We start from the raw sequence: 16,905 nt of genomic DNA on the forward strand, positions 1-16,905 counted from the left end.
GATCTCCTCCTCATGTCCTCCTCATGTTCTCCTCATGTCCTCCTCATGTTCTCCTCATGTTCTCCTCTTCAGATCTCCTCCTCATGTTCTCCTCAAGTTCTCCTCATGTCCTCCTCATGTTCTCTTCATGTTCTCCTCTTCAGATCTCCTCCTCATGTTCTCCTCATGTTCTCCTCATGTTCTCCCCCTCATGTTCTCCTCATATTCTCCTCATGTTCTCCTCATGTTCTCCTCATGTTCTCCTCATGTTCTCCTCCTCAGATCTCCTCCTCATGTCCTCCTCATGTTCTCCTCATGTCCTCCTCATGTTCTCCTCATGTCCTCCTCATGTCCTCCTCATGTTCTCCTCATGTCCTCCTCATGTTCTCCTCATGTCCTCCTCATGTCCTCCTCATGTTCTCCTCATGTCCTCCTCACGTTCTCCTCATGTTCTCCTCTTCAGATCTGGTACTACACCAATGGGATCCTGAGAGAAGCCGGGTTTGTCGAGTCCATTGTTCCGTACATCACTCTGAGCACCGGAGCTGTGGAGACGCTGGCTGCAGTCATGTCTGTGAGTACTGCAAATACTACTACTACAGCAAATACTACTACTACTACTACTACTACTACTACTACTACTACTACTACTACTGCTACTACTATGGCTGCAGTCATGTCTGTGAGTACTGCAAATACTACTACTACAGCAAATACTACTACTACAGCAAATACTACTACTACTACTACTACTACTACTACTACTACTATGGCTGCAGTCATGTCTGTGAGTACTGCAAATACTACTACTACAGCAAATACTACTACTACTACTACTACTACTACTACTACTACTACTACTATGGCTGCAGTCATGTCTGTGAGTACTGCAAATACTACTACTACTGCAAATACTACTACTACTACTACTACTACTACTACTACTACTACTACTACTACTACTATGGCTGCAGTCATGTCTGTGAGGACTGCAAATACTACTACTACTGCAAATACTACTTCTACTACTACCACTACTACTACTATGGCTGCAGTCATGTCTGTGAGTACTGCAAATACTACTACTACCGCAAATACTACTACTACTACTACTACTACTATGGCTGCAGTCATGTCTGTGGGTACTGCAAATACTACTACTACTGCAAATACTACTACTACTACTACTACTACTACTACAACTACTATGGCTGCATTCATGTCTGTGAGTACTGCAAATACTACTACTACTGCAAATACTACTACTACTACTACCACTACTACTACTATGGCTGCAGTCATGTCTGTGAGTACTGCAAATACTACTACTACTGCAAATACTACTACTACTACTACTACTATGGCTGCAGTCATGTCTGTGAGTACTGCAAATACTACTACTACTGCAAATACTACTACTACTACTACTACTGCTACTATGGCTGCAGTCATGTCTGTGTGTACTGCAAATACTGCTACTACTGCAAATACTACTACTACTACTACTATGGCTGCAGTCATGTCTGTGAGTACTGCAAATACTACTACTACTGCAAATAGTATTACTACTACTACTATGGCTGCAGTCATGTCTGTGAGTACTTCAAATACTACTACTACTGCAAATACTACTACTACTGCAAATACTACTACTACTACTTCTATGGCCGCAGTCATGTCTGTGAGTACTGCAAATACTACTACTACTGCAAATACTACTACTACTACTACTACTACTACTATTGCTGCAGTCATGTCTGTGAGTACTGCAAATACTACTACTACTGCAAACACTACTACTACTACTACTATGGCTGCAGTGCAGTCATGTCTGTGAGTATTGGAAATACTACTACTACTTCAAATACTACTACTACTACTACTATGGCTGCAGTCATGTCTGTGAGTACTGCAAATACTACTACTACTGCAAATACTACTACTACTACTACTGTGGCTGCAGTCATGTCTGTGAGTACTGCAAATACTACTACTACTGCAAATACTACTACTACTACTACTACTACTACTATGGCTGCAGTCATGTCTGTGTTTACTGCAAATACTGCTACTACTGCAAATACTACTACTACTACTACTACTACTATGGCTGCAGTCATGTCTGTGAGTACTGCAAATACTACTACTACTGCAAATACTATTACTACTACTACTATGAAAGCAGTCATGTCTGTGAGTACTGCAAATACTACTACTACTGCAAATACTACTACTACTACTACTACTATGGCTGCAGTCATGTCTGTGAGTACTATAAATACTACTACTACTGCAATACTACTACTACTACTACTATGGCTAGAATCATGTCTGTGAGTACTGCAAATACTACTACTACTGCAAATACTACTACTACTACTTCTATGGCTGCAGTCATGTCTGTGAGTACTGCAAATACTACTACTACTGCAAATACTACTACTACTACTACTATTGCTGCAGTCATGTCTGTGAGTACTGCAAATGCTACTACTACTGCAAATACTACTACTACTACTACTATGGCTGCAGTCATGTCTGTGAGTACTGCAAATACTACTACTACTGCAAATACTCTCACTACTACTACTACTATGGCTGCAGTCATGTCTGTGAGTACTGCAAATACTACTACTACTGCAAATACTACTACTACTACGGCTGCAGTCATGTCTGTGAGTACTGCAAATACTACTACTACTGTAAATACTACTACTACTACTGCTATGGCTGCAGTGCAGTCATGTCTGTGAGTACTGGAAATACTACTACTACTTCAAATACTACTACTACTACTACTATGGCTGCAGTCATGTCTGTGAGTACTGCAAATACTACTACTACTGCAAATACTACTACTACTACTACTATGGCTGCAGTCATATCTGTGAGTACTGCAAATACTACTACTACTGCAAATACTACTACTACTACTACTACTACTACTATGGCTGCAGTCATGTCTGTGTGTACTGCAAATACTGCTACTACTGCAAATACTACTACTACTACTACTACTACTATGGCTGCAGTCATGTCTGTGAGTACTGCAAATACTACTACTACTGCAAATACTATTACTACTACTACTATGGCTGCAGTCATGTCTGTGAGTACTGCAAATACTACTACTACTGCAAATACTACTACTACTACTACTACTATGAATGCAGTCATGTCTGTAAGTACTGCAAATACTACTACTACTGCAAATACTACTACTACGACTACTATTGCTGCAGTCATGTCTGTGAATACTGCAAATGCTACTACTACTGCAAATACTACTACTACTACTACTATGGCTGCAGTCATGTCTTTGAGTACTGCAAATACTACTACTACTGCAAATACTACTACTACTACTACTACGGCTGCAGTCATGTCTGTGAGTACTGCAAATACTACTACTACTGTAAATACTACTAGTGCTATGGCTGCAGTGCAGTCATGTCTGTGAGTACTGGAAATACTACTACTACTTCAAATACTACTACTACTACTACTATGGCTGCAGTCATGTCTGTGAGTACTGCAAATACTACTACTACTGCAAATACTACTACTACTATGGCTGCAGTCATGTCTGTGACTACTGCAAATACTACTACTACTGCAAATACTACTACTACGACTACTATTGCTGCAGTCATGTCTGTGAATACTGCAAATGCTACTACTACTGCAAATACTACTACTACTACTACTATGGCTGCAGTCATGTCTGTGAGTACTGCAAATACTACTACTACTGCAAATACTACTACTACTGTAAATACTACTACTGCTATGGCTGCAGTGCAGTCATGTCTTTGAGTACTGGAAATACTACTACTACTTCAAATACTACTACTACTACTACTATGGCTGCAGTCATGTCTGTGAGTACTGCAAATACTACTACTACTGCAAATACTACTACTACTATGGCTGCAGTCATGTCTGTGACTACTGCAAATACTACTTCTACTGAAATTCTTCTACTACTACTACTATGGCTGCAGTCATGTCTGTGAGTACTGCAAATACTCACAGACTGCAAATACTACTACTACTGCAAATACTACTACTACTACTACTACTATGGCTGCAGTCATGTCTGTGAGTACTGGAAATACTACTACTACTGCAAATACTACTACTACTACTATGGCTGCAGTCATGTCTGTGAGTACTGCAAATACTAGTACTACTGCAAATACTACTACTACTACTACTATGGCCGCAGTCATGTCTGTGAGTACTGCAAATACTACTACTGCAAATACTACTACTATGGCTGCAGTCATGTCTGTGAGTACTGCAAATACTACTACTACTGTAAATACTACTACTACTACTGCTATGGCTGCAGTGCAGTCATGTCTGTGAGTACTGGAAATACTACTACTACTTCAAATACTACTACTACTACTACTATGGCTGCAGTCATGTCTGTGAGTACTGCAAATACTACTACTACTGCAAATACTACTACTACTATGGCTGCAGTCATGTCTGTGACTACTGCAAATACTACTTCTACTGCAAATTCTTCTAATACTACTACTATGGCTGCAGTCATGTCTGTGAGTACTGCAAATACTCACAGACTGCAAATACTACTACTACTGCAAATACTACTACTACTACTACCACTATGGCTGCAGTCATGTCTGTGAGTACTGGAAATACTACTACTACTGCAAATACTACTACTACTACTACTACTACTATGGCTGCTGTCATGTCTGTGAGTACTGCAAATACTAGTACTACTGCAAATATTACTACTACTACTACTACTATGGCTGCAATCATGTCTGTGAGTACTGCAAATACTACTACTACTGCAAATACTACTACTACTACTTCTATGGCCGCAGTCATGTCTGTGAGTACTGCAAATACTACTACTGCAAATACTACTACTACTACTACTATGGCTGCAGTCATGTCTGTGAGTACTGCAAATACTACTACTACTGCAAATACTACTACTACTACTACTATTGCTGCAATCATGTCTGTGAGTACTGCAAATGCTACTACTACTGCAAATACTACTACTACTACTACTATGGCTGCAGTCATGTCTGTGAGTACTGCAAATACTACTACTACTGCAAATACTCTCACTACTACTACTACTATGGCTGCAGTCATGTCTGTGAGTACTGCAAATACTACTACTACTGCAAATACTACTACTACTACTACTACGGCTGCAGTCATGTCTGTGAGTACTGCAAATACTACTACTACTGTAAATACTACTACTACTACTACTACTACTATGGCTGCAGTCATGTCTGTGAGTACTGCAAATACTACTACTACTGCAAATACTACTACTACTACTACTACTATGGCTGCAGTCATGTCTGTGAGTACTGCAAATACTACTACTACTGCAATACCACTACTACTACTACTATGGCTGCAATCATGTCTGTGAGTACTGCAAATACTACTACTACTGCAAATACTACTACTACTGCAAATACTACTACTACTACTTCTATGGCCGCAGTCATGTCTGTGAGTACTGCAAATACTACTACTACTGCAAATACTACTACTACTACTACTATGGCTGCAGTCATGTCTGTGAGTACTGCAAATACTACTACTACTGCAAATACTACTACTACTACTACTACTATTGCTGCAGTCATGTCTGTGAGTACTGCAAATACTACTACTACTGCAAACACTACTACTACTACTACTATGGCTGCAGTGCAGTCATGTCTCTGAGTATTGGAAATACTACTACTACTTCAAATACTACTACTACTACTACTACTATGGCTGCAGTCATGTCTGTGAGTACTGCAAATACTACTACTACTGCAAATACTACTACTACTACTACTATGGCTGCAGTCATGTCTGTGAGTACTGCAAATACTACTACTACTGCAAATACTACTACTACTACTACTACTACTACTATGGCTGCAGTCATGTCTGTGTGTACTGCTAATACTGCTACTACTGCAAATACTACTACTACTACTACTACTACTACTATGGCTGCAGTCATGTCTGTGAGTACTGCAAATACTACTACTACTGCAAATACTATTACTACTACTACTATGGCTGCAGTCATGTCTGTGAGTACTGCAAATACTACTACTACTGCAAATACTACTACTACTACTACTACTATGGCTGCAGTCATGTTTGTAAGTACTGCAAATACTACTACTACTGCAATACTACTACTACTACTACTATGGCTGCAATCATGTCTGTGAGTACTGCAAATACTACTACTACTGCAAATACTACTACTACTACTTCTATGGCCGCATTCATGTCTGTGAGTTCTGCAAATACTACTGCTGCAAATACTACTACTACTACTACTATGGCTGCAGTCATGTCTGTGAGTACTGCAAATACTACTACTACTGCAAATACTACTACTACTACTACTATTGCTGCAGTCATGTCTGTGAATACTGCAAATGCTACTACTACTGCAAATACTACTACTACTACTACTATGGCTGCAGTCATGTCTGTGAGTACTGCAAATACTACTACTACTGCAAATACTACTACTACTACTACTACTACGGCTGCAGTCATGTCTGTGAGTACTGCAAATACTACTACTACTGTAAATACTACTACTACTACTGCTATGGCTGCAGTGCAGTCATGTCTGTGAGTACTGGAAATACTACTACTACTTCAAATACTACTACTACTACTACTATGGCTGCAGTCATGTCTGTGAGTACTGCAAATACTACTACTACTGCAAATACTACTACTACTATGGCTGCAGTCATGTCTGTGACTACTGCAAATACTACTTCTACTGCAAATTCTTCTACTACTACTACTATGGCTGCAGTCATGTCTGTGAGTACTGCAAATACTCACAGACTGCAAATACTACTACTACTGCAAATACTACTACTACTACTACTACTATGGCTGCAGTCATGTCTGTGAGTACTGGAAATACTACTACTACTGCAAATACTACTACTACTACTATGGCTGCAGTCATGTCTGTGAGTACTGCAAATACTAGTACTACTGCAAATACTACTACTACTACTACTATGGCTGCAATCATGTCTGTGAGTACTGCAAATACTACTACTACTGCAAATACTACTACTACTACTTCTATGGCCGCAGTCATGTCTGTGAGTACTGCAAACACTACTACTGCAAATACTACTACTACTACTACTATGGCTGCAGTAATGTCTGTGAGTACTGCAAATACTACTACTACTGCATATACTACTACTACTACTACTACGGCTGCAGTCATGTCTGTGAGTACTGCAAATACTACTACTACTGTAAATACTACTACTACTACTGCTATGGCTGCAGTGCAGTCATGTCTGTGAGTACTGGAAATACTACTACTACTTCAAATACTACTACTACTAATACTATGGCTGCAGTCATGTCTGTGAGTACTGCAAATACTACTACTACTGCAAATACTACTACTACTATGGCTGCAGTCATGTCTGTGACTACTGCAAATACTACTTCTACTGCAAATTCTTCTACTACTACTACTATGGCTGCAGTCATGTCTGTGAGTACTGCAAATACTCACAGACTGCAAATACTACTACTACTGCAAATACTACTACTATTACTACCACTATGGCTGCAGTCATGTCTGTGAGTACTGGAAATACTACTACTACTGCAAATACTACTACTATGGCTGCAGTCATGTCTGTGAGTACTGCAAATACTAGTACTACTGCAAATATTACTACTACTACTACTATGGCTGCAATCTTGTCTGTGAGTACTGCAAATACTACTACTACTGCAAATACTACTACTACTACTTCTATGGCCGCAGTCATGTCTGTGACTACTGCAAATACTACTTCTACTGCAAATTCTTCTACTACTACTACTATGGCTGCAGTCATGTCTGTGAGTACTGCAAATACTCACAGACTGCAAATACTACTACTACTGCAAATACTACTACTACTACTACTACTATGGCTGCAGTCATGTCTGTGAGTACTGGAAATACTACTACTACTGCAAATACTACTACTACTACTATGGCTGCAGTCATGTCTGTGAGTACTGCAAATACTAGTACTACTGCAAATACTACTACTACTACTACTACTATGGCTGCAATCATGTCTGTGAGTACTGCAAATACTACTACTACTGCAAATACTACTACTACTACTTCTATGGCCGCAGTCATGTCTGTGAGTACTGCAAATACTACTACTGCAAATACTACTACTACTACTACTATGGCTGCAGTCATGTCTGTGAGTACTGCAAATACTACTACTACTGCAAATACTACTACTACTACTACTACGGCTGCAGTCATGTCTGTGAGTACTGCAAATACTACTACTACTGTAAATACTACTACTACTACTGCTATGGCTGCAGTGCAGTCATGTCTGTGAGTACTGGAAATACTACTACTACTTCAAATACTACTACTACTACTACTATGGCTGCAGTCATGTCTGTGAGTACTGCAAATACTACTACTACTGCAAATACTACTATTACTATGGCTGCAGTCATGTCTGTGACTACTGCAAATACTACTTCTACTGCAAATTCTTCTACTACTACTATTATGGCTGCAGTCATGTCTCTGAGTACTGCAAATACTCACAGACTGCAAATACTACTACTACTGCAAATACTACTACTACTACTACCACTATGGCTGCAGTCATGTCTGTGAGTACTGGAAATACTACTACTACTGCAAATACTACTACTACTACTACTACTACTATGGCTGCAGTCATGTCTGTGAGTACTGCAAATACTAGTACTACTGCAAATATTACTACTACTACTACTATGGCTGCAATCTTGTCTGTGAGTACTGCAAATACTACTACTACTGCAAATACTACTACTACTACTTCTATGGCCGCAGTCATGTCTGTGAGTACTGCAAATACTACTACTGCAAATACTACTACTACTACTACTATGGCTGCAGTCATGTCTGTGAGTACTGCAAATACTACTACTACTGCAAATACTACTACTACTACTACTATTGCTGCAGTCATGTCTGTGAGTACTGCAAATGCTACTACTACTGCAAATACTACTACTACTACTACTATGGCTGCAGTCATGTCTGTGAGTACTGCAAATACTACTACTACTGCAAATACTACTACTACTACGGCTTCAGTCATGTCTGTGAGTACTGCAAATACTACTACTACTGTAAATACTACTACTACTACTGCTATGGCTGCAGTGCAGTCATGTCTGTGAGTACTGGAAATACTACTACTACTTCAAATACTACTACTACTACTCTGTGAGTACTGCAAATACTACTACTGCAAATACTACTACTACTACTACTATGGCTGCAGTCATGTCTGTGAGTACTGCAAATACTACTACTACTGCAAATACTACTACTACTACTACTATTGCTGCAGTCATGTCTGTGAGTACTGCAAATGCTACTACTACTGCAAATACTACTACTACTACTACTATGGCTGCAGTCATGTCTGTGAGTACTGCAAATACTACTACTACTGCAAATACTACTACTACTACGGCTTCAGTCATGTCTGTGAGTACTGCAAATACTACTACTACTGTAAATACTACTACTACTACTGCTATGGCTGCAGTGCAGTCATGTCTGTGAGTACTGGAAATACTACTACTACTTCAAATACTACTACTACTACTACTATGGCTGCAGTCATGTCTGTGAGTACTGCAAATACTACTACTACTGCAAATACTACTACTACTACTACTATGGCTGCAGTCATGTCTGAGTACTGCAAATACTACTACTACTGCAAATACTACTACTACTACTACTACTACTACTATGGCTGCAGTCATGTCTGTGTGTACTGCTAATACTTTTACTACTGCAAATACTACTACTACTACTACTACTACTATGGCTGCAGTCATGTCTGTGAGTACTGCAAATACTACTACTACTGCAAATACTATTACTACTACTACTATGGCTGCAGTCATGTCTGTGAGTACTGCAAATACTACTACTACTGCAAATACTACTACTACTACTACTACTATGGCTGCAGTCATGTCTGTAAGTACTGCAAATACTACTACTACTGCAATACTACTACTACTACTACTATGGCTGCAATCATGTCTGTGAGTACTGCAAATACTACTACTACTGCAAATACTACTACTACTACTTCTATGGCCGCATTCATGTCTGTGAGTTCTGCAAATACTACTGCTGCAAATACTACTACTACTACTACTATGGCTGCAGTCATGTCTGTGAGTACTGCAAATACTACTACTACTGCAAATACTACTACTACTACTACTATTGCTGCAGTCATGTCTGTGAATACTGCAAATGCTACTACTACTGCAAATACTACTACTACTACTACTATGGCTGCAGTCATGTCTGTGAGTACTGCAAATACTACTACTACTGCAAATACTACTACTACTACTACTACGGCTGCAGTCATGTCTGTGAGTACTGCAAATACTACTACTACTGTAAATACTACTACTACTACTGCTATGGCTGCAGTGCAGTCATGTCTGTGAGTACTGGAAATACTACTACTACTTCAAATACTACTACTACTACTACTATGGCTGCAGTCATGTCTGTGAGTACTGCAAATACTACTACTACTGCAAATACTACTACTACTATGGCTGCAGTCATGTCTGTGACTACTGCAAATACTACTTCTACTGCAAATTCTTCTACTACTACTACTATGGCTGCAGTCATGTCTGTGAGTACTGCAAATACTCACAGACTGCAAATACTACTACTACTGCAAATACTACTACTACTACTACTACTATGGCTGCAGTCATGTCTGTGACTACTGCAAATACTACTTCTACTGCAAATTCTTCTACTACTACTACTATGGCTGCAATCATGTCTGTGAGTACTGCAAATACTACTACTACTGCAAATACTACTACTACTACTTCTATGGCCGCAGTCATGTCTGTGAGTACTGCAAATACTACTACTGCAAATACTACTACTACTACTACTATGGCTGCAGTCATGTCTGTGAGTACTGCAAATACTACTACTACTGCAAATACTACTACTACTACTACTACGGCTGCAGTCATGTCTGTGAGTACTGCAAATACTACTACTACTGTAAATACTACTACTACTACTGCTATGGCTGCAGTGCAGTCATGTCTGTGAGTACTGGAAATACTACTACTACTTCAAATACTACTACTACTAATACTATGGCTGCAGTCATGTCTGTGAGTACTGCAAATACTACTACTACTGCAAATACTACTACTACTATGGCTGCAGTCATGTCTGTGACTACTGCAAATACTACTTCTACTGCAAATTCTTCTACTACTACTACTATGGCTGCAGTCATGTCTGTGAGTACTGCAAATACTCACAGACTGCAAATACTACTACTACTGCAAATACTACTACTATTACTACCACTATGGCTGCAGTCATGTCTGTGAGTACTGGAAATACTACTACTACTGCAAATACTACTACTACTACTACTACTACTATGGCTGCAATCTTGTCTGTGAGTACTGCAAATACTAGTACTACTGCAAATATTACTACTACTACTACTATGGCTGCAATCTTGTCTGTGAGTACTGCAAATACTACTACTACTGCAAATACTACTACTACTACTTCTATGGCCGCAGTCATGTCTGTGACTACTGCAAATACTACTTCTACTGCAAATTCTTCTACTACTACTACTATGGCTGCAGTCATGTCTGTGAGTACTGCAAATACTCACAGACTGCAAATACTACTACTACTGCAAATACTACTACTACTACTACTACTATGGCTGCAGTCATGTCTGTGAGTACTGGAAATACTACTACTACTGCAAATACTACTACTACTACTATGGCTGCAGTCATGTCTGTGAGTACTGCAAATACTAGTACTACTGCAAATACTACTACTACTACTACTACTATGGCTGCAATCATGTCTGTGAGTACTGCAAATACTACTACTACTGCAAATACTACTACTACTACTTCTATGGCCGCAGTCATGTCTGTGAGTACTGCAAATACTACTACTGCAAATACTACTACTACTACTACTATGGCTGCAGTCATGTCTGTGAGTACTGCAAATACTACTACTACTGCAAATACTACTACTACTACTACTACGGCTGCAGTCATGTCTGTGAGTACTGCAAATACTACTACTACTGTAAATACTACTACTACTACTGCTATGGCTGCAGTGCAGTCATGTCTGTGAGTACTGGAAATACTACTACTACTTCAAATACTACTACTACTACTACTATGGCTGCAGTCATGTCTGTGAGTACTGCAAATACTACTACTACTGCAAATACTACTACTACTATGGCTGCAGTCATGTCTGTGAGTACTGCAAATACTACTACTACTGTAAATACTACTACTACTACTGCTATGGCTGCAGTGCAGTCATGTCTGTGACTACTGCAAATACTACTTCTACTGCAAATTCTTCTACTACTACTACTATGGCTGCAGTCATGTCTGTGAGTACTGCAAATACTCACAGACTGCAAATACTACTACTACTGCAAATACTACTACTACTACTACCACTATGGCTGCAGTCATGTCTGTGAGTACTGGAAATACTACTACTACTGCAAATACTACTACTACTACTACTACTACTATGGCTGCAGTCATGTCTGTGAGTACTGCAAATACTAGTACTACTGCAAATATTACTACTACTTCTACTATGGCTGCAATCTTGTCTGTGAGTACTGCAAATACTACTACTATTGCAAATACTACTACTACTACTTCTATGGCCGCAGTCATGTCTGTGAGTACTGCAAATACTACTACTGCAAATACTACTACTACTACTACTATGGCTGCAGTCATGTCTGTGAGTACTGCAAATACTACTACTACTGCAAATACTACTACTACTACTACTATTGCTGCAGTCATGTCTGTGAGTACTGCAAATGCTACTACTACTGCAAATACTACTACTACTACTACTATGGCTGCAGTCATGTCTGTGAGTACTGCAAATACTACTACTACTGCAAATACTCTCACTACTACTACTACTATGGCTGCAGTCATGTCTGTGAGTACTGCAAATACTACTACTACTGCAAATACTACTACTACTACTACTATTGCTGCAGTCATGTCTGTGAGTACTGCAAATGCTACTACTACTGCAAATACTACTATTACTACTACTATGGCTGCAGTCATGTCTGTGAGTACTGCAAATACTACTACTACTGCAAATACTCTCACTACTACTACTACTATGGCTGCAGTCATGTCTGTGAGTACTGCAAATACTACTACTACTGCAAATACTACTACTACTACTACTACTACGGCTGCAGTCATGTCTGTGAGTACTGCAAATACTACTACTACTGTAAATACTACTACTACTACTCCTATGGCTGCAGTCATGTCTGTGAGTACTGGAAATACTACTACTGCTTGAAATTCTACTACTACTACTACTATGGCTGCAGTCATGTCTGTGAGTACTGCAAATACTACTACTACTGCAAATACTACTACTACTACTACTATGGCTGCAGTCATGTCTGTGAGTACTGCAAATACTACTACTACTGCAAATACTACTACTACTACTACTACTACTACTATGGCTGCAGTCATGTCCGTGTGTACTGCAAATACTGCTACTACTGCAAATACTACTACTACTACTACTACTACTATGGCTGCAGTCATGTCTGTGAGTACTGCAAATACTACTACTACTGCAAATACTATTACTACTACTACTATGGCTGCAGTCATGTCTGTGAGTACTGCAAATACTACTACTACTGCAAATACTACTACTACTACTACTACTATGGCTGCAGTCATGTCTCTGAGTACTGCAAATACCAGTACGACTACTACTGCAAATACTACTACTACTACTATGGCTGCAGTCATGTCTGTGAGTACTGCAAATACTACTACTACTGCTAATACTTCTACCACTGCTAATACTACTACTACTGCCCATACTACTACTACTGCTAATACTACCACTACTGCCAATACTACTACTACTGCCAATACTACTGCTACAGTCAATACTACCTCTACTTCCAATTTTAAATACTTCTCTAAAGAACAACCGTTGCTATCTTCACTTGCCTTGCTAACCTCGATAATGTTGCTAACCTCGCTAACCTGTCTGTCATCGCTAACCTCTCCATCATCGCTAACCTCGGTAACGTCCCTAGCCATGCTAACTTTGCTCATGTTGCTAACCTCGCTAATATCACTAGCCATGCAAAACCCGCTAACGTCACTAGCCTTGCTAACCTTGCAAATGTTGCTAACCTCGCTAATGTTGCTAACTTTGCTAATGTTGCTAACCTCTTTACCCTCTCTGCCCTTGACCTCATTATGCAGCCACGATGAGAGCGATCTGTCACGTCTGTGTTAAGCTAAAACACCAAAAGTACAGACGAACAAGATATTTTTGTCGAATGATTAAAATGAAACAAATAAATAAAAGAATTAAGATCCAAGTTCCACTTTTCAGAGCCTCAAACCAGAGACAAACAAACAAACAAACAAACAATCAATCAATCAACCAATCAAACAAACAAACAAACAAATGTCAATGAGTTGAAATGAAAAATGCATTTTTGACTAATATGGATTTAGTCAAATAAATTAACATCACGTTAGTCGAATAAAACTGAAAATAATTATTTCACAAAATCTTGACAATCTTTTTCAAATTTAAGTCAAACCTGGATAAATGTTCTTAAGCACAATAGTTGGCTCTGAAACACACTGTTTTTGGTGTGAATATTTCAGGTCTAAACTCGATCTAAAGTTGAACAAACCCTGAAAAGAAGAAAACATAAAAATATGGATGTGATCAAAATGACTCAGTTCTTGCTGTTCTTTCCCTTTGGGCCTTCTGTACGTCAGCGTTAAGACCAGGACAAATGGGATTTTCTGCCTAAAGCTCGTCTCTTTTATGGAAATATGGAAATAATAATCCTCACCTGTCGTGTGTTTGCTGCCATCGCCCTGGATACAATGCATTTCCAGTCACAGCGTTAGCGTTAGCCTCATGGATTAGCTTAGCATTTCAATGTCAAAAGTTTATTGAAATGTGACTAAACCTGATGATGACTGTGAATATTTAAAGCTCCTGTATTTTACAGTTACTCATGTACTTTCAACCATTTCACCTCTATTAACGCTGTTCTAACTGTTCTTTTTTTTTCTTTTTCTTTTTTTTTTATTGATTTTGCATTTAAAAGACACCACATAGTGCACTCAAAACATCAAAGCAAGTATAATCATAAGTTACATAAACTTATACATATCTATATACACATATACCGGTACATGTACACGTATATACACATCAGGTGCTGTAACATTGGTACCCACCACTTGACCGAGTAACCTAGCATCCCAGACTGAGGCCCACCCCAACTGGAACCAGTGTCGGGGGCAAACGCACGGGCAAGCCAACACCGGACCCCCCCCAATTAACTTCAGGGCGGTCCCGACCCATGCTGGAGCCAGTACTGATCCAAAATGCGGAGCTAACTGATCTAACTGTTCTAACGCTGTTCTAACTGTTCTAACGCTGTTCTAACTGTTCTAACGCTGTTCTAACTGTTCTAACACTGTTCTAACTGTTCTAAAACTGTTCTAACTGTTCTAACGCTGTTCTAACTGTTCTAACGCTGTTCTAACGCTGTTCTAACTGTTCTAACACTGCTCTAACTGTTCTAACACTGTTCTAACTGTTCTAACGCTGTTCTAACTGTTCTAACACTGTTCTAACTGTTCTAACACTGTTCTAACTGTTCTAACACTGTTCTAACTGTTCTAACTATGTTCTAGATGTTCTAGATGTTCTAACGCTGTTCTAACTGTTTTAACTGTTCTAACACTGTTCTAACTGTTCTAACACTGTTCTAACTGTTCTAAAACTGTTCTAACTGTTCTAACGCTGTTCTAACTGTTCTAACACTGTTCTAACACTGTTCTAACGCTGTTCTAACTGTTCTAACGCTGTTCTAACGCTGTTCTAACTGTTCTAACACTGCTCTAACTGTTCTAACACTGTTCTAGATGTTCTAACGCTGTTCTAACTGTTTTAACTGTTCTAACACTGTTCTAACTGTTCTAACACTGTTCTAACTGTTCTAAAACTGTTCTAACTGTTCTAACGCTGTTCTAACTGTTCTAACACTGTTCTAACACTGTTCTAACACTGTTCTAACGCTGTTCTAACACTGTTCTAACTGTTCTAACGCTGTTCTAACTGTTCTAACACTGTTCTAACTGTTCTAACACTGTTCTAACTGTTCTAACACTGTGCTAACTGTTCTAACTATGTTCTAGATGTTCTAGATGTTCTAACGCTGTTCTAACTGTTTTAACTGTTCTAACACTGTTCTAACTGTTCTAACACTGTTCTAACACTGTTCTAACGCTGTTCTAACGCTGTTCTAACTGTTCTAACGCTGTTCTAACGGTGTTCTAACACTGTTCTAACTGTTCGAACACTGTTCTAACGCTGTTCTAACACTGTTCTAACACTGTTCTAACACTGTTCAAAAATTTCTAACCCTGTTCTAACTGTTCTAACTGTTCTAACACTGTTCTAACTCTGTTCTAACATTCTAACGCTGTTCTAACTGTTCTAACACTGTTCTAACACTGTTCTAACACTGTTCTAACACTGTCCTAACGCTGTTCTAACACTGTTCTAATGCTGTTCTAACTGTTCTAACACTGTTCTAACTCTGTTCTAAATCTGTTCTAACACTGTTCTAACTCTGTTCTAAATGTGTTCTAACACTGTTCTAACTCTGTTCTAACTCTGTTCTAACTCTGTTC

At 39.1% G+C, this 16,905-nt stretch overlaps 1 protein-coding gene across 1 annotated transcript in view; it reads left to right on the plus strand.

Moving 5' to 3' along the window:
- The window catches only part of slc2a9l2 (solute carrier family 2 member 9, like 2), a 76,628-nt gene that overhangs the window by 39,292 nt on the left and 20,431 nt on the right, over nt 1-16,905 (plus strand). The window contains exon 8 of the mRNA XM_072459509.1: nt 443-553. Coding sequence (XP_072315610.1) covers nt 443-553 — 111 coding nt within the window. The remainder of the gene's footprint in view (nt 1-442; nt 554-16,905) is intronic.

This window comes from Eucyclogobius newberryi, unplaced genomic scaffold (assembly GCF_026437365.1).
Source record: "Eucyclogobius newberryi isolate DKJ021-1_F unplaced genomic scaffold, fEucNew1.0.hap1 SCAF_23, whole genome shotgun sequence".
NCBI lineage: Eukaryota > Metazoa > Chordata > Actinopteri > Gobiiformes > Gobiidae > Eucyclogobius > Eucyclogobius newberryi.